Source organism: Mixophyes fleayi, chromosome 4 (genome assembly GCF_038048845.1).
Source record: "Mixophyes fleayi isolate aMixFle1 chromosome 4, aMixFle1.hap1, whole genome shotgun sequence".
NCBI lineage: Eukaryota > Metazoa > Chordata > Amphibia > Anura > Limnodynastidae > Mixophyes > Mixophyes fleayi.
This window is the reverse complement of record NC_134405.1, coordinates 137,541,571-137,564,312: the sequence shown is the minus strand read 5'-3', so window position 1 is coordinate 137,564,312 and position 22,742 is coordinate 137,541,571. Positions and strand designations below refer to the sequence as shown.

Genomic DNA, 22,742 nt, shown 5'->3' with positions numbered 1-22,742 from the left:
GCCGGTGGTGGGACGGAAGGAGTGGAGGGGAAGGTGGTTGGGGGGGAGGACAGAAGAGTGGGAGGGGTGGAAGAGAGAGTGGAGGAGGAGATTTCAAGTCGGATGGCCTCGATTTTAGAGGAGAAGAAGGAGGCGAAATCAGAGGCAGTCAGGGAGGAGGGGGTGGGGGGAGGGGAGGGGGCCAGGAGAGTGCTAAAGGTGGCAAAGAGGCGGCGGGGGTTAGAGGACTGGGAAGAGATGAGGGATTTAAAGAAAGATTGTTTAGCGAGTGAGAGGGCAGAGCTGTAGGATGAAAGGATGAATTTAAAGTGGAGGAAGTCAGCCAGGGAGCGGGATTTTCTCCAGTGACGTTCGGCAGAACGGGAGCATTTTTGGAGGAAGCGGGTAAATTTGGAGTGCCAGGGTTGGGGTTTGGAGCAGCGGGGGTGGACAGAGTGGGCAGGGGCAACCGCGTCCAGAGCGGAGGTGAGGGTGTGATTGTAGAGGGAGACCGCCTGGTTGGGGCAGGCCTGGGAGGAAAGGGGAGAAAGGAGGGTATCGAGAGAGGAGGACAGAGAGGCAGGGTCAAGAGCATCGAGGTTGCGTATGGACAGAGTAGGTTTGGGCAGGGGGGGGGGAGCAGGAGAAGAGGAGAGAGAGAAGGAGAGGAGATGGTGGTCGGATAGAGGAAAGGGAGAGATGGAGAAGTCGGAGAGATTACATAGGTAGGAGAAGACAAGATCAAGGGAGTGACCAAGGCAGTGGGTAGAGGAGGAGGTCCATTGGGTGAGACCAAGGGAGGAAGAGAGGGTGAGCAGTTTGCTGGAAGCAGGGTAGGTGGGGTTGTCGATGGGGATATTAAAGTCACCGAGAATGATCGAGGGGAGATCGGAGGAGAGGTAGTGAGGAAGCCAGCTAGCAAAGTTGTCAAGGAAGAGGGAGGTGGGGCCAGGGGGGCGGTAGATGACAGTGACGCGGAGATGGATGGGGTAGAAGAGGCGGATGGAGTGAGCTTCAAAAGAGGAGAAGGAGAGGGAGGGTTCAGGGGGAACGCATAAGTGTACTTTTTAAATCAAAGACTATGCTGTGTCAGTCATCACTATAATTTGGCATTTACACTTGAAATCTGCAATGGGTGCAAATGATACAGCTGAAAACAAACGTGCTTACAAGAAACACAGGACGACTTAGCCGCATCTGTGACACCCCTACTGTACATGGCCTACGTTAGTCCGCCAGACCCTCTCCTGTTCCGCCTCTCAAGTCGTAGGCAGTCGTAAGTGTCATTTGCATATGGACATGAATGGCATGCAATTGTGTTCACTGGAATAAGGTCCGTTTCTGGGCATGTGTACAGCTATTTCCCGCAAGATATACTAAACACATGGACGTATATGCAAACATGAATCAGACACTCTGTGCCCATAAACATTTTTTTTTGTTTAATAAGGATTATACATCATGCTTACCTATGTGTATCCTCTGGTGTCTTATAAATGCACTTTGCTTCCTGAAGTGTTTCCCACATTTCATACATACGTGGTACTCTGCTACACAGTTGTCTCTGAGGCAATTATTCACTTCACCACGATAATCGGAGTCTCCAGCATGTTCTGATTTTGGACACAACTTCTCTGCTTTGTGGGTCCTCAGATGGACTACAAGTTGTAATGACCGAGAGAAGTTCTTCTGGCAGTGAGGACATTTAAAGGGCTTCTCTCTCTTGTGGACTTTCTGGTGCTGGAAAAGGCTGGAGTAGCGATTAAAGCACTTGCCACAATCAGGACAGATATTGAGGACTTTTGGAGAGTGAGTCCTCATGTGTCTGACCAGAGAGGACTTGAGGCCAAACCTTTTTCCACACTCTGTGCACATGAAAAGTTTCTCTCCAGTGTGTATTCGCTGGTGTACAATAAGAGATGACTTCCGGGTGAAGCTCTTCCCACAATCAATACATAGAAAGCGTTTGTCCCTACTGTGAGTTTTCCTGTCTGCACGGACAGACTCATTATTTATTTGATGCAAATTATCTTTATTCTTATCTAAGGATACATTATAATCTGCTTTCTCATCAACTGAGCCGCAATCTAGAAATCCATCATCTCTGTCGGTGGGGAAAGCAGTTTTTACTGAGAAAGACAAAAAATCAGTTACAATTTCTGACAGACTAATAGAAAACACATGCTTATATCAGACGCTTTGCAAATAATAGAAGGACCCAGTTTGTGCAATGATATGGGACAACAAAACTTACTGTAACAAGTTATGGAGACAGAACTAAACACTGATTATAATGGTAAGCAAATATAATATTATAATATGTGTCTGTATATTGTATCAGACACATACTAAAAAAAACTATTTAAGGCCTCATTCAGTAAGAAGTAAAGTATATAAAAAAACAAGTTTGCAGGGGAGTTGCACTGCAGAGGAGGAGGGGAGAAAGTTGCACTGTAGCGTGGGGGCAAATTTAATATCTGCAGACAGAGTTGGTGTTGCTAGATTACAGTGTATAAATAAAGCTATCAAATATTTGTATGCTACATGCAAAAAGAGTCAGTATTCCCCCTGCATGCAAAAAAAAAAGCTAGGAGCAAATTTGCTCTGTTTTTTTGTTTTGTTGCCAATTCTAAATGAGGCCCTAAATGGTTAGTGTTTGAGATATATTGTACTTAGTGACTGGATCTGATAGTGTACACCAGAGATCGTGGCACTCCATCATGCCCTGCCTGCCTCTAGTAAAAAAAAAAAAACAGCAATCAACACAGGACAAATAGTAGTACATTTAAATGTGGTAATTAAATGCATAGACACTGCTACAACAGTCCATTCCCTGTGCATGTCATAATAAAACTACTACTGTTACAATACATACTAATGCATTTCTATGTAGTACCAAGTGACATATTAGCCAATAAATACATTATTCTTCCTCACCTCTGTGTAATCTTTGGTGTCGCATGAGAGAGCGAAGCTCTCTGAAACTTTTCCCACACTGTAGACACACATTGGCCTGCTCTGATCTGTTTTGTGAGTTACTGTAGATTTCCCCGCACTCTGATCTCCCAGGTAGCTCCTTTCTTTTATGGATCCTCTGATGAACCAGGAGTTGTGATGCCCGAGCAAAGTTCTTATCGCAGTGGGAACATTTATAGTGTCTTTCTTTCCTATGGACTTTCTGGTGCTGGAAAAGGCTGGAATACCGAGTGAAGCACTTGCCACAATCAGGGCAGATATTTAGGGTCTTTGGAGTGTGGGTTCTCATATGTCTGACCATAGAGGACTTGAGGCCAAACCTCTTCTCGCATTCTGTGCACGTGAAGAGCTTTTCTCCGGTGTGTATTCTCTGATGTACAATAAGGGATGACTTCCGGGTGAAGCTTTTCCCACAATCAATACAATAACAACGTTTTTGTGCACTGTGGTTTGTTTTGCCAGTTTCGTCACTTTGTTTCCATATTCCATATTCACTATTTCCAGTTCCCTCTGAATTAGATGTATCTTTCTTTTGTGCAATATCATCTTCATCCATTTTCAGTTGCCTGTCAGAGTTGAGAATGCTACTAATAGTAGTAACCAAGTCACAAATTGTTTTCATGTCACATTTATTTCTAATCACATAGGGAGTATTTTCTTCTGTTGAAAAAAGTATATATAATGACATTATTACAGCTGACTAAAATGGCTATACCTTGAATGGCGAATTGTAATCGCTACAACAAAAAACACTACTAATGAAAATAACAGCATGCTTTTAAAGCAGAGCACACAATACTATAACAAGCATTACTGTACCTTGAGAAAGCATGCACAGAGACTCATGAAACTGTTTGCTGGAGCAGCGGTTCCCAAAGTGTGCCCCGCGGCTCCCTGGGGTGACGTCATCACGTCCGACAGTGTCAGTGAGGAGCAGCAGCAGAGAAGACATCAAGAAAGAAGACAGCAGGAAATGAGGAAAGAAGGAAAGTAAAGAAACAGAGAGTGAAGGGGGACAGAGAGAGATGCTGAAGGGGGGAGACAGAGTGAGATGCTGAAGGGGGGAGACAGAATGAGATGCTGAAGGGGGAGACAGAATGAGATGCTGAAGGGGGGAGACAGAGTGAGATGCTGAAGGGGGGGACAGAGAGAGATGCTGAAAGGGGGACAGAGAGAGATGCTGAAGGGGGGAGACAGAGAGAGATGCTGAAGGGGGGGCGCAGAGAGACATGCTGAAGGGGGGACGACAGAGAGAGAAACTGAAAGGGGGACAGAGAGAGAAACTGAAAGGGGGACAGAGAGAGATGCTGAAGGGGTTGGACAAAGTGAGATGCTGAAGGGGGGGGAGAGTGAGATGCTGAAGGGGGGGAGAGTGAGATGCTGAAGGGGGGAGACAGAGTGAGATGCTGAAGGGGGGAGACAGAGTGAGATGCTGAAGGGGGGAGACAGAGTGAGATGCTGAAGGGGGGAGACAGAGTGAGATGCTGAAGGGGGGAGACAGAGTGAGATGCTGAAGGGGGGAGACAGAGTGAGATGCTGAAGGGGGGAGACAGAGTGAGATGCTGAAGGGGGGAGACAGAGTGAGATGCTGAAGGGGGGAGACAGAGTGAGATGCTGAAGGGGGGAGACAGAGTGAGATGCTGAAGGGGGGAGACAGAGTGAGATGCTGAAGGGGGAGACAGAGTGAGATGCTGAAGGGGGAGACAGAGTGAGATGCTGAAGGGAGGAGACAGAGTGTGAGATGACACAGTGATTTGATGAAGAGGATACAGAGTGATATGGTGAAGGGGCGCAGTGATATGATGAAGGGGCACAATGTGATGGTGAAGATGCCTAAATACATCTTACGTTATTTTGACCCAACTACTTAAAAATCGGGACTACCCTGTAACTATTTTGGCTTAGGAGTGCCTTGGAAAAATTATAGTGACCCTTAGGGGGCCTCGAACTGAGAAAGTTTGGGAACCACTGTGCTAGAGGATGTATTGCCATCGCTTGTCCATGTCAATGTGGCTAGATTTCATTATTTATATATATATATATATATATATATATATATAATATAAACTTCCATAAGCATACTGAATGGTGAGTGCCTTGCATTTATCTTGTTTTGTGCTGTGGATATTTATCATCTGCTTCTTGTTCTTCGTACATTTATAATAAAAGTGACTTGTTTGTTGTTAACAATCATATCTAGAGTATGTGTATACCTCAAAGTTGTGTTATAGTCATTCAGACCAATAAATATGTATATATGAATGGGCTACTGAAATCTGATGTAGCAAAAGTATTTAAAATAAACATTTACATTATATATGCTGGCAGTGTTATCAGTTAGTCTTACCAGAAGCTGAATTAATAAGTAGGGCCTGGACAATTTGCAATATAATTGAGGAGGGACAGTCTTCACACAAGATATTTAGAAAGTCGTGCTGTCACAGAAAAACATTACATGCAGAATGGGCATTAGAAACGGTTACCTTTTTTTGTGACTCACACTGACCAATATGTGAAGCTTTTCCGTCATGTTGTTTTTGAAGCAAATGTAAGGTTTATTCTTTCTTCCTGATGAATAGAAATAGAACATTCCAAGTTACTGCAATAAATATATAAATAAACAAATAGGGAATCTGCACACTGATAAAAAGGGGAAAAAATTATATAAAAACTTTCAGTGATGCTGTGAACAGCCCAATGATCTGATTGGCTGTATACAGGTTATTCTATCCCTGCCCACTTCAAAACAGGATACAAAGGGTTAACAGGAGATGCAGTATGATTGCAATAATGATGGCCAGTCTCTACATAAATAATACAGACATATAAAATTACATCCATTTACAAATGAAAAATATATATACGCATATTGCAACATTACATATAACTAATACACTATGCCTACTGTATTTTTTTTCATAGAAGATCTGACGTAAGAAATTCTTAACATATATATTGAGTTACAATAGTTTCAAAAGCTGACCAATGTTCTGTTTACTTGTAGCATGCATTTAAGGAAAGCACATGCATGTAATGTATACTGTTCAGAATAAAACATTTTTATTCAAGTAACACTGCAGATAGGAATGTCAACAATGTGCAGTTAACAAGTATATGAAGACGATATTTCATATTAAGAAATAGAGATACTCGTGTTTTCTGCCCAGACTGTGTGCACGAACTGTAAAATATGTATATGACTATATATATACAGACGTAAACCTTCATATATGGTCTATTGATGGATTCATCACAAACCTTTATTCTCCATACACCAACCCGTGACCCTGAATTACCAGATATTTCACTTCCGGGTGTTACGTGGTAGCAGCGGCTGCTGGGAGCTGTAGTTCAGCCCCAGACTACAGTACAGACACACGTTGCTGGCTGTAACAATGTTCCGGGTGATGAGGCAGAGAACAGAAGCTGCCACCAAGTCGTAGCAGGGACCACTATGTCATGCCGCTGAGCTGCCTGAAGAGGGCAGTGTTTGGGGAAGTAGTGGCACACTCTGGTTTCTGAGGCAACGGCGAAGCGTCCAGAAGTTACGGCAGGAGACTTCCGGGATTGTCCCAACCCTCTGCCCAATCGTCTCGTTACCTCCTGGCCTTGGCAGCCGTGGCAGGAAGTAGATCATTGTGGCGGAACACCATGTTAGTGATGACTGCCAGGATAGCTGTGCCCCGGGGCCTCGGTGGAGGCTGGATCTCTGGGGCTGTGCTGCGGCAGGTCAGAGACACGGCGAGCCCCTGGTCACTAGGGATCACGCTTTTACCTGTGCAATCTATGTGTTTGTTATGACCCTTTGGTGTATGCCCTTGGTGCTAAACGCCAGAGTTGTTTTATTACTGTGTTTGTTCCCAATTGTAAAGCACTATGGAATTTGCTGGCACTATAAAATAAATTATGATAATGTCTGGTTTTGCTGGGTAACATGCCCACAATACCGTTGTTTTTGTATAAATTCAGTAGTTTTAATGTTTTATAAAAGGCATAAAGTTAATACAAACCACGTTGAAGTCAAGCATTCATCTTACACATGCTGAAAGACAACAAAGTTTAACATTTAAAGAGAAGGAGATATATGCAGTAACAATTTGTGAGAAATGAAGGTTGTTTCATGCCTGGTTTTACCTATAGGAGTAAGTGATAGAAAACAAATAAAGGGGGGAGATGAAGGGAGAGAAGAAACCTCATGGACAATACAGCATCATTATAATGTTAGAGAATAACAAGGAGCCAATTCTGTAGTTAATCCTAGGTTAAAGTTGAACAGAGGTGTGCTTATTAAAGTGGAGGCAATAATCCCCATGTTCTATGAAAGGAGACAGATTTGTTTCTCAAAATACTGGTCATCCATTCCATCTGATATATATTGGTGTTCTCCTCAGCACCTATTTCCCGGGTGCTCCACTTGCAACATGGTTCCTGGAGTCCAGCAGAGGCCTATTATAATAGAATGTAGGATGTAAGCTCTCAGGAGCAGGGGCTTCTTTCCTTGTGTGCTCCTTCTACTATTCCATCACCCGCTGTACCTCTTGGTCTGCTTCCCTAGCCCTATTTTCTTAAGCTTTGGCCTACTTCTCGCTGATTTCTACCATCCCCTTCACTCATTGTCCCAGTAATAATTTGATTTGCACTACCATGTCACCTGTGTCTGTATATATTTTTGTTAATTTTTTGTTCTTTATGTATCGTGTTGTGCTCACTGTTTTCTGTATGTCATGTACGGCGCTGCGGGCCCTTTGTGGCACCTTATAAATTTAAGATAATAATATATCATTGTTTCTCCTATTATAACAGGCACTATGTGAGCACTACAGCCAGCATTGTGTGATAGACCACTATCAACCAGTATGACCACTTATTGGCATTAGCAAGTAGGGACTACTCTAGGGTCTACTCTAGACCATGTATAACAGTGTTGGCTAACCTATGACACTCCAGGTGTTGTGAAACTACAAGTCCCAGCATATCCTTCCAACAATAAGCTGCTATATATTGGCAAAGCATGCTGGGACTTGTAGTTTCACAACACCTGGAGTGTCACAGGTTAGCCAACACTGATCTATAAGGTCATTAAAAAGGACATGACTCAATATTGGTCTATGTGGTACACCCTTTGTAATTGTAGCCCAGGCTAAGCATGTAACATTTATAATTATGCTTTGATTTCTATCCTTCAACGAGTTCACTACCCAGTATTATGAGGAACAGTATTTGGACATTTGCAAAATCCAAATATATCACATCAATTGCACAACAGTGTAAAGCTTACTGTTATATTAAAGATGAATCATATTTGTTAGAGATGATAGATTAAATTATTTGCTACAATATATTTTAGAATCACATTCCTTACTATCTTTTCAAATAATTTACCTGTAACCGTGAGTCAGGCTGGTCTACAATTTTCTTGTCCTGATCTTGCTCCCTTTTAAAAGTTTTCTACCACAGCTGCTTTCTGACAACCTTGTATGACCCAAGTATGAAAAATATAAGAAATAGCAGTCAATCGATTATTGTTAAACTTTGTTCCTTTAGCACACTTGGGTACATGCCATCTGGTATAGGTAATTTACCTCCTACATTTGTTTAGATATTACGACATCTCCTGTGTTAGACATTTAATGGTGCGCATAACTGTGGAAGAAATGCCACCAATGCAAAGGATTCAACCTGTTTGTCATGGCAAACGGGGAAAATTTGTCTTTTGGGCTTTGCTTCCCTATTTGTCAAAGGCCTCTATAGCACCACTTAAAACGTAATACTGCTATATATATATATATATATATATATATATATGTATATAACACAATGTAGTGTAGTTATACAGCTAGTGGACAGAATGTATAATCTGTATATCCAATTAGAACAAATACGTACATTGGCACCTAGGTTCTAGGTCCTAGGTTATTGCACTTATCAGCAATATAGTCTCTAGCCTAGTGGACAGATCTCCAAACCTTCAATATCATTACTAATGCCGCTTCTTCAATCTGTGCCTCACTTGGTATGTTTTTTTTTAACATTCATGGGCAGCATGAATGTTAAACAGCATGGGCCTTGTGAATTTTTGCTCTATAACATTTAAAATATGTATGAATATTAAGTGTGTGTCCTGTAGGAAGGGAATGACTGTCAAGTTTTAGTATTTGGTTGTGGAGTAGATGATAGCATGTTGAAAAAAATTACACTAACGAAAAACTTGTGTTTGCAGGTCAGCTCCTTACCCAGTTACTTATTCCCTAGAGAGGTAAAGATTGTTGAAGTTGGACCTAGAGATGGATTGCAAAATGAAAAGGTAGGGTTCCAAAAACGGAATGTTATATATTTGCATTCAATTATCCTTATCACAAGATCATGGGTTAGCTGTATCAATACCGAAAAATACCTTGTGATGGTGTGAGATAATGAGAAATAAAGATAGGCTGAAATGCACTCGCAGCTGTAGAGGAACCTGTGAGATCCTCAGAATACAAAACTGTCAAACACTTTAAACAGCACTGAGTGCAAGAAAGCCCACAAAAAGTGTAGATAAAAAATGTGAGTTCATAAACATAAATGGATGTATGACAAATTTATTAAAATCTAAAAATAAGAAATATAAAGCAGAATAGCAATATTGTAAAAATACCCCCACATATATAAATCAAAACGAGGCAGTACTCTGAGCAATAGATATGTAGATCAAAAATAGAAATAACTGTGTATGATAATGATTCCTTCAACGTTTAAAGTTAAGGAAACAAATATATATGGAGCACTGGTTTCTTCAATCCAATTTCCAATATGAGAAAAATCTGCAGTTTCACTAGAAGGGTTTTCAACCAGAACTTCTGGGATTAGGATAATTAAACAATATAAATATAAAACAGATTTCACTGGGCGCTCATTGACTATAGGTAACCTATTTGATATATAAATGAATAAATAAATAAACATGGTAATGTCCTGTGTGCAATTATCAATAAATAACAATTTAACACAATCCAAGTTTACAGACACAAGTTAAAAACTACCTGCATGTCACTAATATTAAAACAATAAAAACAACATTGATAAAATCAGCATATTAAATCCCAGTAAGTAAAATCCATAGACGTTATGCACAATAAAATACAACAGATGCGATGCACAAAAATAACTACCTGCATTCACTGATATAAAACAATCAAAACAACATTGGTAAATTCAGCATAATGAATTCCATTGAGTAAAATCCATAGGCGTTAATGCACAATAAATATAACAGATGTGATACCATAGAATAACGATAGCCTCCAGCCAGTATGCCAAAGGGGTATTGTTTTATCGGATTCCGGAACAATAGCAGACAGAGATGATGTGGAGACAAACAAATGTGCTTACTGAGGTACAAGTCTATGCGGTGTTAATACCTCCGGTATGTCTCCTTACGGGTTGGTGAGAAAGTGAAAACGAAAGTCCAGTCATATGGCCATAAAGATGGTATAGTGATGCTATGAACTAAGATACTTGCTGTTATTGCCCTTCAGACTGGCCGCGCGGCGGGGCGGAAATGATCACTGTAGGTCCCAATGAATTAGAGCTGTGCAGACGTAGCCTCTGTAGGGAATCCCCGTGGTGGATGTCAGCGTGATTTTACTTACTGGGATTTAATATGCTGATTTTATCAATGTTGTTTTTATTGTTTTAATATTAGTGACATGCAGGTAGTTTTTAACTTGTGTCTGTAAACTTGGATTGTATTAAATTGTTATTTATTGATAATTGCACACAGGACATTACCTTATTTATTTATTTATATATCAAATAGGTACCTATAGTCAATGAGCGCCCAGTGAAATCTGTTTTATATTTCTCTTGTTGTCTGAGGGAGGGATACCTTCAACTGGTGCAGCTCTTGCAGTACATCTTAGAGAGCGCGATCCTTTCAAACCAAACAATATAAATAGTTACCTGATTCTCCAACACACTTTCTGTGTAAAAGCAGAAATATATCCACACACAGATGACTTAGAATTAATCAGTTAAATCTCGTTTTCAGTCCAACTCAAAGGTATTGTTTTATAGAGTGACAAATGTTCACCTTTAGATAGAATAAAAGTCCGTATACACAGATGCTCGGCTGGGCAAACCGTTAGCGCTTACAGCGCATGCACTCACTGTATGGTATCTCTTTGATCCTGCGCCCTTACAATCTGTATAGTGGTCCATGAGCAGACTGCGAGAGATGTCGTTGATCCAGCACCCTTTTCAATCTGTAGTGAAATAGGTGAGAGGACTTTGAAGAGTAGATGGTATGCAGTAAAACTGAATGCTAGGTATATAGTAGAGGTATTCAGAACAACTTAGATGTGTTAACACCAGGCCTGACGCGTTTCATCGTTGGCACGATTTCATCAAGTCTTCTAAAAACAAAAAGTGGAGGTGTTGCTCATAGCAACCAATCAAATTCTAAATGATGGCTAGAATCTGATTAAAATGGGCAACAACGCCACGTCTCCTTTTTAGAAGGTTTGATAAATTTAGCCCCATATTTTAATATCTCAACATTTAACCCTCTACTCTTAGTTCCTATGATTCCTTTATTCCCATACTCGTTGTCATCTCCAAAGGGCCTGACTGGCTTCTGTACTCTGCAAATTGTCCCATTCTCCTGGTTTAACATTCACTTTTTGATATAACATTTTTTAGTAATACATTTATGTGCTTGTATGTAAAAAAGAATATGTACATTTGTTGAGAAATTGGGAGTTACATGTGTAAGTTTCTTGTTATGTTTATCAGAATTTGTTTTTAGATAAATCATAATTATTCAGTATGTGATTGCTATTCACATTTTGTAGAAAACACTTTCTAGGGTTCAGGCTTCTTAAATTACAGACATGATGGACATACTGGCCACTCTTAAGATGCCTTATTCTGTACAATTACATCCAGTCTTCTGTACATATCAAAGCAAGGCTGCATATCTTTAGTCCTCAAGTGACAGCTAAAACAATGGATCCAGCAATTTACATGCAGAATGAAATCATTGCCCTTACTTACCCTTGAGGACAGTCATGTATTTGTGAATATTTTCCATATTCTGTGTTTTTCAGCATATATTTGTACATATCTTACAGACAGTTGTTCCAACTGAAGTTAAGGTCCAACTCATTAACATGTTATCTGAGTCTGGATTGCAAGCAATAGAGGCCACCAGCTTTGTGTCTCCAAAATGGGTTCCTCAGGTATGTACTTTTATGATATTAAAGTAAAGAAAGGCATTTGTAAAACATATACTTTGCAGTCATTGTATGGGCCTTCAATGTTTTGGAGTAATAGTTATAAATTTCATGTTCTGAAGAGCTATATGCATTTCCAACCCAGTTCTATATGCATGACAGTAATAGAAGGCAATAATAATATATGCAAGATTCAAATAGATGGGAAAATACAATGTTCAAAAGTTTTACAGAGATGCTATCTACATTCATCACTATTGCGTCAAATATGTCTCAGACACTGATCATAAAAATACCTTGTGTGTCAGGATTGTCCGATTCAGACCTGGAGAGCAAAAATACAATTTAGTATTTTAGCAGTTGAGGGATAATTAATTAACCGATTCATATACTATGGCTCAAAGAAGTTTTGTGTGTCCTGAAATCCCAGCCTTTATTGGACCTCAAGGATGAGTTTGAGATACCTGGTGTATAGTATAAAGACTGACAATTGATGTTTTGTACAGATGTCACCCATATATTTAATGTTGTTTACCTAAGTTAGACAGATAATTGTGTCATGTACATTATGACTATTTTGCCTTATAATATTATTACATATAATTATAATATATGGCATAAATGACACTGCAGCTATATTGTATTAGCTTTAAATCATCATTAACTATTTATATAGCGCTACTAATTCCGCAGCGCTGTACAGAGAACTCGCTCACATCAGTCCCTGCCCCATTGAAGCTTACAGTCTAAATTCCCTAACATACACATAGACAGAGAGAGAGAAAGAGACTAGGGTCAATTTGATAGCAGCCAGTTAACCCACTAATATGTTTTTGGAATGTGGGAGGAAACCGGAGCACCCGAAGGAAACCCACACAAACACGGGGAGAACATACAAACTCCACTCAGATAAGGCCATGGTTGGGAATTGAACTCATGACCCCAGTGCTGTGAGGCAGAAGTGCTAGCTAGCGTGCTGCCCGATAGCTTTAAGCTTTAAATGGTAAATTCTGTTCACAGGAGTGAGACACAGGCCAAATATGCCATTGCATTTAATTGGAATGTTTTTTTTTTGTCCTAAATAGATGGCAGATCATATCGGCGTCATGCAGGGAATAAAGAAGTTCCCCAACATCAGCTATCCCGTCTTGACTCCTAATCTCACAGGATTCCAGGCAGCTGTAAGTTCTATGTCACATGCTTTATAGAATGGAATAATAAGGACTGTAGCACATGTCTGATAGTGATAACGCCGGTGTATACACACTGCCCACTTTGTACTTGACAATTTTCTATTACTGAGTTTTCAGTGCCTCCTGTTTGCTGCTTCCTGTATTCTCCTTGTATGACTCTTGTGACATACATGGGACAATGTCAGTACTACTTTTGAAGATACGTTCTCAAATTACTTTGTGTTTCGCAGAAAAATGGGGTCCTTAGTATTTACAGGTACACAATTTAAAAATTGTGTTGTGTCCATAGGGAAAATTCAAATAGGGGAGCCTGCTGGATGTGTATCTCCCGTGTCACAACTACAATGTGTGGTTTTGATAAAATTTTATTTTAAGTTAATTTATCATCTAGCAGTATTCACGAGATGAACATACACAATGTTGTAAAAGCTTTGTCACTTCCAGTAACGGCAGCAAATTCAGCCTGGTGATACAGTACTAAATGTTGGTCTACAAAATAAGATTTTGTGTGTGTCTGATAATATATTAAACATGTAGTAATTCCTTATACATCAAAGAATGAAGAATTATCCCTCTAAGGCATTTGTTGCTATAGAATGGGGCTTGTGTGTCCTACATTATTATTATTATTATTATTATTATTATTATTATTATCCTTTATTTGTTTGGCGCCACAAGATTTCTGCAGCGCTGTACAATGCACAGACAATAGACAGTACAGGGTAAAACATTACTGAGCAGTAAACAAAAATACCAACAGTTCTGAAGCTCCAAGCAGGCTAATGCTGAAAGGACGGAGCAGAAGAGTAGGTAAGGACACAGGAGGGAAGAGGGCCCTGCTCAAATGAGCTTACATCCTAAGGGAGGGTGATTATTGTAACATTGTGCGTGAGTACAAAACACATACCAATTTAGGGTGCCGATCCACAGAGTGAACATAACACCTAGCCTATTTGGTGTTCCCTCACACTATGATCTAGTTATAGGACCTGTTCACCGAACACATAAGGAAGGTCAAAGCACATAGGTTCGATATTTTGGGGCTTAAAGGTTAAATTGAAAGTGACCTTTCTTTTCTTGCTGGCTGATGACCTATCACATACTTCATGCTGTTGGAGATGAACAGCTGACCAAATTTTCCGCTGAACCATATAAAATCCAATTGGCTTGGATTTTGATTGCTCAGAACGATTGCTTGGCTGTACACACATGAACCAACCAGACCGGTTGACATACACATATGGGACCAAAAATCCTTTCTTAACCATTGATGTACAGCTTGTCATTATGTATTTCTTCATTAGGTTGAATGTGGTGCCAAAGAAGTGGCAATATTTGGTGCAGCCTCTGAGCTTTTTAGCAAGAAGAATATTAACTGCAGCATAGAGGAAAGTTTGCAGCGATTCGAGGCAGTAACAGCTGCAGCTAAAGAAGCCAATATTCCTGTGCGAGGGTAAGGGCTTTAAAAATGCCTCAGTTTTTCCTTAATGGAGATGTTGAACTTAATATTATAGCTACCGCCTGATTATAATGTACTATGACATTTTTTGTAAATATAAATCCTTCGTTTTATACAAACTTAACTTATTAACTACTGCTTGGTAGAGTATGGGTTTATATTCTTCCATCTAGTTGCCAATGTAAAGTATGCAGTCTGATCCTTGCAGCTAAGAGTAGACCTGTGATACCACCATGATGCTAGCTGACTTGCAGTTCTGGTAAAATAAAGGAAAGGTGAATATCCCATCCATGCCCTCACAAAACCTGTTTATGTCCATAATCTTAGTGGCTGAGTACGTATTATATACATAACATAGCAAGAATAGTAACTGTATGTGGCAGTATACAGTAGCAAACTAAGTCAACTTATGGGTAGATATATTAAAGCTTCCTAAAAGGAAAAATGTAGTCATTGTCTATAGCAAGCAATCAGATTCTAGCTATCATTCATGTAGTACATTTTAGAATCTGGTTGCTACAGGCAACACCTCCACTTTTCCTTTTAGACGCTTTAGTAAATCTACTCCTTAGAATCTTTTGAAGTTAGCTATGCTTTAATAACTTAATTTTCATATTGACAGTTTTGAAAGTAACAAGAAAACATTTGTTTGTTTTTCCACCCAGTTCACGTGAATCTGCCAGGTTTTCTGAGCTCGGTAGGCTCTGGACAACTGGACATAGAGGGTTGTTGAATGAACAAATGCACCTAATTTTGTCCACAGCTACCTTTTACAACCATTTGCTCTTATCCTCCAGCGGGGCTCAGAAAAGGATGCATCTTCAGTGGCAATCTTAAATTAAGCAGGGTGCTAGAGTGGCTCATTTATCAATTATAGATGTAAATAAACTATAAAATATAGCTTACTTTAGCTTTGTTTAGTACAAAGACAACCACAGTCCTTCTCTTGTCCAGTATTTACACAACAGATTTAGTGTGATGTAATATTATTTCCATCAATTTTTTCAGTAGTTCATATAGCATAATATAATGCTTTTATTTTTGTTTTTAATTGATCATGAAAGTGGTCGCTCAGTTGTAGTTTCCTGACATCTGTATGTGCTGCCATTTCAGGTATGTGTCTTGTGTTCTTGGTTGTCCGTATCAAGGAAAAGTATCTCCTAGTAAAGTGGCTGAGGTAAGTTCCCTTATGGGAGACTGACAACAACACTTAGCTGTCATATGCTGTACAAAGAGATACATGGCTGCCATTTCACAGAGATACACGGGACACACGCTAAGTCATAGCCCAGACTACCTTTATGTTTACAATATTTTTTAGGATTGTCTTTATGATATTTATATGATTCTCTAACATTCACTGGTTCCTCGGTGTTCAGTTAAGTCCTAGCTGTGACCTTACCAGACTTATGAGCAAGGATCCATTTTGGATGGTAATTGAATATTGATACAATATTAAACCACTGTATTATAGCCATGGTGGAAATGTTTCATGGAGGATATTTGCATGACTGTAGTCTCAGACTTCGGTCCGGTTGTTAATAATTTTCCACGTCTTTCCAATCTAAAAGGGGTATTATAAAGGTTGCTGATTTTGGCTATAGATATTAGCCTATTTCTCCACATGTATTGTGTGCTGATTAGAAGTGAAGTTATTTAGGTAATTGGTTTCTCGAATTTTCCATTCAGAACTATAATTATCTTCCCTATATTCATCTAACCATGATATTGGCATGCTCTGAATACAACGTAGTTTAAAAACAAAATGGATTAATGATCTCCACAGTGCTCCACTGACTTCTGTGCTTGATTTCGCTATAGTTCACTGTCACCTAAACTACCTTATATGTATGATAAATAACAAGAGACAAAAAAGCATCTATTGAACACTACAGATCAATTAAAATGCGAACATCATTAACCAAATCCAATATAAATTACTTCTACTAACATACATACCGAATAACAAAACTGCAACAACATTGTTTTATTTGTCTCAAAGTATATTCCAATGCAACCTCTCCCCTATGTCTATGGTTGGTGCCTCTCATCCACACTCATCACTTGCTTCCTTTCCCGATTACAGAACTTTTTTTTGTGGGGGGGCTGCACCCACTCTGTGGAATTCCCTCCTTTGCACAACAAGACTTTCACCAAGCCTGCAGCCCTTCAAGCATTCCCTGAAAGCACATCTTAAACAAGGATATCACATTTCCAAACCACCTTCTTTCCTTATGAAGGCTAATCTACTCTATGACCATCCTTCTACACATTTCATACACGATTTACATTTATTCTCTTTCTATGCTCAAAATAATAACTGACCCCAAGCCAACGCAGGTGTGTAACTGGATCGTATTGCCCAACTGAGCACTTTTCCCAATGCAGTCTGACTAATATACAATTTATAGCACTTATCCTCATGTATCAATCCCCTATTTCCTACAGATAGAAAACTAGTGAGCAGGGCACTCATACCTCAATGGTTGTCTTGTTTTATTACTGTATTTATGTTCAAATGTAAAGAGCTGCAGAGTATTCTGACACTATAGAAATAAAATGCACAATTTGTATCATTAAGTGGCAATTAACATTTACAATAAATGTGACATGGAGTGCATGTGTGCACAGAAATAAGCTGTCAAGACGAACAAGATAAAATAACATGAAAACTTAAACTATAGCTCATAATTGTAACGAATCAAGCAATACCAAATGTAGACGCAGTATACGCCCATGTAGTTGGATGGCTGTAGCTGTTAATATATAATTATTCTTTATTGTTTCTTTAAATATATTGTATATGTATTTATATACACAGCTTTTTAAATATCTGTTTCACCAAAGCTGTAGTGTATCCATTTCAAGCACCTTGTTTGTAGTTTATTCATTATCAAGAAGGCCAGAGGGGCAATATAAAGTTGATGTGTTGTGGTATTCATAACTTGAGGATATATAGTGGTATCCATCTTAGGTGTAGGAAGATCTTCTTGGTCCAGAAAAGGGTATATATGCGCACTGCTTGGTGAGAGGGAATATCCGTGATAATTAAGATTGCCTGTGCAGCAAGCGTGGTGACAATTTTCATGAGAAGTCACCCTAGCGGCAGTGTCTCCTTTGTCAACAGAGATGGTTCAGCTCTACCAAACTGATCACTTTGCACTCATCTTAGTTGGTTATTTTTTCAGTAATTTTTAATCCATTTTCTTCTAATTACTCTTGTATATAGTGTTGTATTGGAATAGTAGTGTACAATTTATATTTTGTGTGATCCACCACAAATATCTCATACACTAAAGTGTCTAAGGTTGGTATTAAGAGATTGTATAAAAATAAAAAACAACTGAAAGGCAAGACTGAAGTCATAATTGTATAATTCAAGTTGTATGTAAATGTGTATATTGCTGTTGATGCTAGAAATGTACAACAGCTACAATAACTCCAGTTTACACATTGAAAATTTAATAGAAAAAACAAATCACATGTTTTTCCACCAAAAGTGAGTGAATGACAGAATAATATAATTTCACAATGAAGCACATACACACTTTTACTAAATTAAATCCACAGCTATTAGGTTGGGCACACACTGGAGCATTTTCGTCCAAAAATAGGGCAAATCAGCCGACATACGACTGTTCGGTTGGAAGTCAGGTTAGAGCGTATAGTGACACAATGGTCAAAAGTCGTTCCAAAATGTTGATTGTTGGTTCATTTGGTTGGTCGTACTGTTTAATATTTTCTGACCAATCATCTAACAGTCATGCACTCACGCTCACGATCTCCATAGAGTTTACAGAGTCATGCTCTTTTAAACTGATGCTAGCAATGAATGCCCGGTGAATAAATGTAGAGAGTGCTGTAGAAGAAATAGTTTATTTGTTTGTTTTGAGACAGAATGTTTCGTTTGAGAGTCACAGAAGCTAACAAAATTTGTAAGGACATGTGTATAGCTATAACAAGGTGTTTTAATCAGTGTGACAATGTGACAATAATGAATGACAGAATGAATGAATATTGTGCTGTCATTCTCTGAAGACTAGAGGACCAGATGAAGAGCACAGATCTGAAGGTAAATCGTGTCAGTGTGTATGCATGAATCACCAGACTGATCGGACCTTCAGTCGTAGGTACATTCGTTTGAGATAACACGTTGGTCTGAAAATTCTTCAGTGTGTACCTAACCTTACTTTTTATTTCCCACATTGTATTCATCTTGTAGCTTCCATCCACATGTGATTAGATAACGTCAGATAACCCAGGTGACCATTTTCATTCAATTTAGCAATCACACCAAAAATGCATGAGCCAGTATAGACAGCACAGCAAACATTGAACATGGTATGCTGGTGTGTCAGAATCAGGACAGTTCATATCAATGATCCCAACAATCACATGTGTAAACAATGTGTATTTTGCACATTTACTCCTGTATGCATATGTAAAAAATGTGCAAAAATACTTTCTTGTTTGTTTGTCAGGTGGCACAAAAGATGTTCTCCATGGGTTGCTATGAGATCTCCCTGGGTGATACTATTGGTGTTGGGACACCAGGCAGTATGCGAGACATGTTGACAGCTGTGCTGGATGTAATCCCTGCCAAAGCCCTCGCTGTTCACTGTCATGATACTTATGGACAGGCTCTGGCAAACATACTTGTAGCCCTGCAGGTAATAGATGTACTTTGTGCATAAATGTGTAACAATAAGACTTTCGCCTACTTGCTGTGTAAGCTTGCTAACAAAAAAAATATATATTTTTTAAGGGAACAATATGCAAATAAGAATAGAGAGATCTTTGATTATGATATATCCAAAAGTCCTTTATCTTTGCATAGGCTTATTTGTATATCATCCTTGGCGCACATAGTCAGGAGATCTCCCTAACTCTTAGGATTGTTCTAGTAAGACATTTTAAGTGACCAAAGTCATATGCAGCCAACATTTTATTAAACAGCATATAGTGTAATATGTGGTCTCAATACTGCTTTTATGTATTCAAAATATTTGTATATATTATGGAATTGCTAAACTCTAGAACTATATGTTTAGAAAAAAAGTGTCTTACCATGGAGTTTGGGAATTGGAATTCTCTTGATATATAGATATCACACAGATATGTTAAAGTAAAAATAAAAAATAGAAACTTCCTTCAATTCACAAAGGCAGGTATAAAATATAACCGCCATCCTATTTAAAATTGTTGGTTAGGTACACTGATAGAAAATGTATCTAACTTTTACCTTATTGATCAGATTCTCAATATATGGGAGACAAGCTTATGCAGTCCTCTGTTTATGCTCCTTCCCCACCAGCATGTCACAACCCTGTGTCTTTGGATTTAAGTTGTACAGTGCAAACAGCTTTATGTTCTAACACAGGCGTCAGGGAACTTTTTTACCTTTTACCCCAAAATATATTTAGATACGCCGACATTACCCCCTTGATTTGAAAGGAAGGAAATTATATATTATTAATTATTGTAATTCAAAATTTTATTGAATCTATTCAAAATTTCTTTGAAAGCTTCAACTTCAAAACTTCAGGTTTTGGAGAAATGATGTTGCTTCATTTTTGATCCGAGAGCATAAATATTGGGGCATTTTGATGTCAGAGCAAATTGGATAAAGTCTTCAGGGTTCAATCGATTTCTCTGCTTTGTTTTTATGTTCGTTAGAGTGGAAAATCCTTGTTCGCAAAGGTAGGTTGCAAAAGGCAGCAACTTTTTTACTACCTCCTCATGTGCAATTCTGAATGCCTTTGCAGCTGTTGACATCCAAAAATATGACAGATCTGCTTTGTTTTCAAATGCAATACGTGCTTCATTATTGCATCTAAGTTCAAGAAGTGCCTCTGCCAACTCTTGAGGCTCTTCTGGTACAACAGCAATTTCACATTTAAAAGGGTCTACAATCCAACTGACAGCATGTGAATCTGCAGCATTACCCCCAGGAATTTAATTTTTACCTCATTTGGGGTAATTTACCCCTGTTCCCTGACCACTGCTCTAACAGTTCAAACTGCTAACATCATGTATGTTCTGTGGCTCTGGTGGCCACGTGTAGACCTTAAGGAGATTGGAATCTTATAGCGGTTAGTTATAGGATAAGAGTTAACTGAAGTATTTATTTTCCTGTTTTTGTAGTAGAGTGCTGTTTAGATAAAACCAATATCTTAGTTGCTGAGGTATTTATAGTACATTTAATAGCAATAGGAAAGTTTTGTCTATGTTTTAGTTTCAGCACAAGCCACTTCTATAATTTTTATATTCATCAATATTTCTGATATCTAATCTTGCTCAAATGCTCATTGTAACGTCCTTGTCTTTGGCAGATGGGAGTGCAGGTGGTGGATTCCTCTATTGCAGGCTTAGGAGGGTGTCCTTATGCACAAGGAGCTTCAGGGAATGTGGCTACAGAAGATGTGGTTTACATGCTGCAAGGACTTGGCATTCACACTGTACGTACCAGCTTCCTTTTATTATATGATGTTGCGTGTGTACTGTATTTCAGTATCATCATAATTGTAGATAGACTTGAAGAGTAATTATGCTTAATCAAGGTTTTCTCATTTCTGGTCCCCAAAACATGACCATGGTACACGGTTCAGAGGCAATATATGATTAGACTGTATTTAGGGATTAACCTGGAAGTTATTATAAGTTGTCTAAAATTCCTGTTTGTCTGTTTTTTGTTGTCTTATTTTAGGGTGTTGACTTAAAGAAGCTGACAGAAGCTGGCTCCTTTATCTGCAAAGCTCTGGGAAGGAAAAGCAGCTCTAAAGTGGCACAAGCAATGTGCAAACTGTGATAAGCTGAGCACCTCCCAGGTGCCTGCACACTGCACAATACAAAAGTCTCCTCAGATATCAGATCTGTGGTATAAGATGTTTCTCGGTTCCATGAGCCCTGTGTATAGTGGATCAGATGCCATATTCGAGGAAAGAACAGACAAGAAAGCTATCCTTATGTATAATTATAAGACAATGTCTGTCTTTATTGATTATATTAACTATCCTGACAAGATAATGCCTACATGAGAATAAATCTACTTAAATGGTTAATGACATTTCAAATAAGAAATGTTCACCAAGGAAGTCCTATCTGTGATACCCTACTTGAAGTACATATGCCTTATGTTTTATATGCAACTGCAGCTGTAGTTCAAAAGTGCTTGCAATAGGCATGGGAAGGGTTTTCTGTTTTAGCACATTACTGAAATATGTTCAAATCAAATGATGTTCTCTTTAATTTGCTTGGGTAACTGTATGTAAAAACATAATATTGCTTTGTATATCCAATAGTGCGTTGAAGCAAAATGTATTGCTCCATTCTGCTGTCAGACAGATTTTGATTTACTTGAACTTGCACCCTTGCTTGCCGTCCACTTAGCATGTATAATCATTTCTATTTAGAATGATCTGCAATAAGTTCAGAGTTCTAAGTTCTAAATGAAAGCATTTTAAATAAACACTGGAGAAGTATATTTTCTTATTCCAAAAAATCCATGATAGCTCTTGCAAAACCCTTTTTACTACACTCATAACACCTATAAAAAAAACATTGCTACACTGTTGTAAAAAGTATGGGAAGCTTTGTATGACAAGCAATACCATAGTGAACTTTTTTGTGATAGAAATTCAACCAGATAACATACTATATACTATATAGGTGTACTAGAGGTGCTCTAGTCTGGCAACGGCAAATGGTAAATCCTTGTACAATAGATCATTACATCACTATTTATTTCCTCCCACAATGTGTTAGAATAACTTTATTTACAAAATATTAGGAAATTAAAGCAAATCCCCCTAGACCAAAAAGAAACATGCTGGTCTCAATTTTAAGTCCTTTGCCTCATTGTACAATATTTACATGCTGTTCTTAAATGTGCATTAAACTAACAAAATAGTAATTTGGATCAAA

General features: G+C 38.8%; 2 protein-coding genes across 4 annotated transcripts in view; one reads left to right on the top strand and one right to left on the bottom strand.

Annotated features, from left to right (window-relative positions):
- Nucleotides 1–6,505, bottom strand: part of LOC142152132 (uncharacterized) — a 25,019-nt gene extending 18,514 nt beyond the window's left edge. For all 3 annotated transcript variants that reach the window (XM_075208440.1, XM_075208441.1, XM_075208442.1), the window contains exons 1-4: nt 6,214–6,505; nt 5,439–5,554; nt 2,917–3,615; nt 1,449–2,108 (exon numbers count right to left, since the gene is read on the bottom strand). In XM_075208440.1, the coding sequence (XP_075064541.1) occupies nt 1,449–2,108; nt 2,917–3,577 (1,321 nt within the window). In that variant the 5' untranslated portion in view covers nt 3,578–3,615; nt 5,439–5,554; nt 6,214–6,505. The remainder of the gene's footprint in view (nt 1–1,448; nt 2,109–2,916; nt 3,616–5,438; nt 5,555–6,213) is intronic.
- HMGCL (3-hydroxy-3-methylglutaryl-CoA lyase) lies at nt 6,394–22,742 on the top strand. The gene is made up of 9 exons (XM_075208443.1): nt 6,394–6,684; nt 9,176–9,259; nt 12,066–12,173; nt 13,253–13,348; nt 14,665–14,813; nt 15,933–15,996; nt 19,301–19,489; nt 21,152–21,277; nt 21,526–22,742. The coding sequence occupies exons 1-9, from the start codon at nt 6,607–6,609 to the stop codon at nt 21,625–21,627; spliced, it is 996 nt and encodes a 331-aa protein (XP_075064544.1). The 5' UTR covers nt 6,394–6,606; the 3' UTR covers nt 21,628–22,742.

Bases quoted from the DNA above. Each gene is read 5' to 3' on its own strand.
- HMGCL (XM_075208443.1), top strand. From the start codon at position 6,607: ATGTTAGTGATGACTGCCAGGATAGCTGTGCCCCGGGGCCTCGGTGGA. The intron at 13,349-14,664 runs GTAAGTTCTATG...TTTCTTCATTAG, and splicing joins TCACAGGATTCCAGGCAGCT to GTTGAATGTGGTGCCAAAGA. The intron at 19,490-21,151 runs GTAATAGATGTA...TGTCTTTGGCAG, and splicing joins ACATACTTGTAGCCCTGCAG to ATGGGAGTGCAGGTGGTGGA.